Source organism: Lutra lutra, chromosome 16, assembly GCF_902655055.1.
Source record: "Lutra lutra chromosome 16, mLutLut1.2, whole genome shotgun sequence".
In the NCBI taxonomy this organism is placed as follows: domain Eukaryota; kingdom Metazoa; phylum Chordata; class Mammalia; order Carnivora; family Mustelidae; genus Lutra; species Lutra lutra.
In genome coordinates this window covers 46,938,403-46,942,071 of record NC_062293.1, presented here as the reverse complement: position 1 = coordinate 46,942,071, position 3,669 = coordinate 46,938,403, and the positions used below count along the sequence as shown (strand labels likewise).

Below are 3,669 nucleotides of genomic sequence, written 5' to 3'. Positions count from 1 at the left end.
TATCCCCAGGGGTACAGGTATGCGAATCGCCAGGTTTACACACTTCACAGCACTCACCATAGCACATACCCTCCCCAATATCCATAACCCCACCCCCCCTCTCCCAACCCCCCTCCCCCCATCAACCCTCAGTTTGTTTTGTGAGATTAAGAGTCACTTATGGTTAAGACATAGACATTATTTCTATAACATTGAGTATGTCAGATTAAAGGTTGCTGGAAAAAGTTGAATAAAGATTTTCCATGTTATGCTTTTGTTATTACTTCATTGCTCACATTAAAAAATTATAAAATTTAGTCTAAGATATTTTTAATCCTAAGAAAATATTTGATTTTGTTTACCTCAATGTCCTTACTCAATACTCAATTTGTAAATGTCTGTTGGTGCTAATCTTGCAGACAATTGGGGAAATGCATAGAGATAACCAGAGTGGGACCTCAGAGTTCCTCCTCCTGTGGATCTCAGAGAGTCCTAAAGAGCAGCAGATTCTGTTCTGGATGTTCCTGTCCATGTATCTGGTCACAGTGGTGGGAAATGTGCTCATCATCCTGGCCATTGCCTCTGACTCCCGCCTGCACACTCCCATGTATGTATTCTTAGCCAACCTCTCCTTCACAGACCTCTTTTTTGTCACCAATACAATCCCTAAGACATTAGTAAACCTTCAGTCTCAGAATAAAGCAATATCCTATGTGGGGTGTCTAACACAGCTCTACTTCTTGGTCTCCTTGGTGACACTGGACAACTTCATCCTGGCCACAATGGCATATGACCGCTATGTGGCTATCTGCCGCCCCCTCCACTATGTCACAGCCATGAGCCCTGGGCTCTGTATTTTGCTCCTCACCTTATGTTGGGCACTTTCTGTCCTCTATGGCCTCTTCCTCACCCTCCTCATGACCAGGGTAACATTCTGCAGTTCCCAGAAGATACACTACATCTTCTGTGAGATGTATGTCCTGCTGAGGCTGGCCTGTTCCAACACCCAGATCATTCACGTAGTGCTGATTACCTCAGGCTGCTTCATATTCTTCACCCCCCTAGGGATCATGATCATGTCCTATGTCTGGATTGTCAGAGCCATCCTCCAAATACCCTCAGCCTCTAGCAAGTACAAAGCCTTCTCCACCTGTGCTTCCCACTTGGCTGTGGTCTCCCTCTTCTATGGGACACTTGGCATGGTATATCTGCAGCCCCTCAAAACCTATTCCATGAAGGACTCAGTAGCTACAGTGATGTATGCTGTGGTGACCCCCATGATGAACCCTTTCATCTACAGCCTGAGGAATAAGGACATGCATGGGGCTCTGAGAAGACTGTTCCTAGGGAAAGCTTTCCAGAGGTTGACATGAGGTAATCTGGATCATTGAAGTGAAAACCATATAACTTCATCCCCCAAAATCTTATATTTGCCTCACTTCTACTAAAGTCACTAAGATAAAGCAATTTAAGCATGTTCCTTCAAAAAAAAAAAATCTCTAAATGTATTATTTAAATCTGGTTTAAATAAATTTGGGGAAAATGTATAGAATCATCATCATGAAAGGAAATATTGGCAGGCCTGTGATTCCTAATGGGTCAGGTGGGAAAATGGTGAAAATATGGAGGATCTAAACAGCATGATTGATGTGCTTGATCTGCGGCATTTACATGCAGTGATTAGAAATCAAATATTTTTCTTAAGCACATATGGAACATTTGCAAGAATTATTAGGTACTAGGACACACACACACACAGTGTCAAAAAATATCAAGGAATAGAATCTGATCATAACTTGCTTTGAATTTTAATGACAGAAAGGCAAATAGAGAATCCCAAATTTGTGGGCACAAAACGCTAGCTAACTCAAGATTAGAAATGAAGTCAATATGGAAATTTGAAAATATTTAGCTATTTTCTATATTTCCTAAATATATTTAGGATATTTGAAAATGAATAGTAATAGAGACACTGCATGTCAAAAATTGTAGGACATGGCAAACATGAAGTGTTCAGGGAAAAATTCAGTTTTAAGTGATTATATTGGAAAAAAAAAGAAAGCTTCATGTTTATTGAGCTAAGTGTCCTCTTAGGATTCTGGGATAAATGAACAATGGAATGAGTGCAGGGAACACAGAAAAAAGAGACAAGTTGAGAGTAGAAATCAATAAAACAAAATACAATAGAGAGGATCAAATATGGTTTGGTTCTTTAAATGAAATGGACAAACTTCTGGGAGATTAATCAATCAATTAATCAAGAGATTAATCAAGAAAAGAGAAAACACAAACACTATGCTGGGAAAAAGAGGGATAAAACTTAAGATAAAACTGCAATTAGAATGGTTAAGAGTATTATTAACATCTACATGCTAACAATTTTGAACATTTGGACAAAATGAATGAATTCGTGGAAAAATATGACTTGCAGAGCTGTCTCAAAATAAATGGAAAAACAGAAAGTCTATAATTATTAGAAGAATTGAAGCATTGGTTAAAGATATCCCCACAAAGAAAACATCAAACCCCAACGGTTTCACAGGCAAGTTTTAGCAAGTTCTCATTCATCCAGTGTTTTCACAAATTCTTCCAGAGAATGGAAAAAGAAATAAAACTTCCCCACTCATTCTATGAGATCAGTATCACCTGATACCAAAGCAGAAAAAGGTGCAAGAAAGAAAAATTGCAGGGGCTAATCTCATTTATGAATATAGATACAGGAATTCTAAGCAAAATACTTGTAAATTGAATCCAACAGAGTATTTTAAAAATAATAATAGTAACAAGGTTAATATATGACTGGTTTGGATTTATCACAGGTCTGTAAAGATCATCTGGTATTTTTTAAATCCATAAATGTTACTATGTTAACAGATTTTAAAAATATGGCCATATTACTAGATACAAAGCATTAGCTAAAACTGTAGACAAAAAGAATATCCCTGATAAAGCAGTAAATTTACTAAATCTCAAGGCTTGAGTACATATCTTTTCAACATTCTGTGTGATGAAATGGGAAACACACAATGAAGCACTTCTGCGTCCCAAAGTACAATGGTTGTCCTGAGAGGAAGCAATTGTGTGTTCTTTGAGTTTTAACTAAATGAGCCACTCCTTGGAACACCACTTTTATTTGAAAGAATAAATTGAAAGAATAAATGGTTATTCAGACTTGGGTATTTGGCATATATTGTCTCAAAAACAAATGAAATAAGCCTCTCCTTGTAAGGAAAATAATTGATGGTGTTCATTACCAGTAATAATATTTGAGATTTCAAGAGAATATAAGAATTTTGGAAAATTTGTATGTCATTGTAAGCTCAACAGCTTCCCAATATGTTAGGACTTTTACAATGAAACCTGTGATGAGATACACAGACAGACAGACAGAATGAGGACATGTCAATAATACGTAATGAAGTGCCTGAATGTTTGTTAGATATACATAACTCAGATAACTCAGTGAGCTAATATTTTCCAAGTAACCAATGCATTATGTGACAAAGTCACACATGGGTAAAAGATCAATTCAAAATGTAAGATAAAACTGATGGATTTTAATGTCATAGAGGATAAAAAGTTCATTCTTACGGTATCAGATTCCACACTGTCACTGATCTCTAAGAAACTACCACTTATCAAGTTTTATATAGTATCAAAGAAGAATATCCATAATTAACTGAAAAGACT

At 36.8% G+C, this 3,669-nt stretch overlaps 1 protein-coding gene across 1 annotated transcript; it reads left to right on the top strand.

Moving 5' to 3' along the window:
* The first annotated feature begins 383 nt into the window (after positions 1-383).
* LOC125087846 (olfactory receptor 1D2-like) lies at positions 384-1,373 on the top strand. The gene has a single exon (XM_047708571.1). It carries the CDS (start codon positions 411-413, stop codon positions 1,350-1,352), a length of 942 nt encoding a protein of 313 aa, XP_047564527.1. The 5' UTR covers positions 384-410; the 3' UTR covers positions 1,353-1,373.
* Positions 1,374-3,669: the final 2,296 nt, after the last annotated feature.

Excerpts from the sequence above, each read along its gene's own strand:
- LOC125087846 (XM_047708571.1), top strand. The coding sequence starts at position 411 with ATGCATAGAGATAACCAGAGTGGGACCTCAGAGTTCCTCCTCCTGTGG.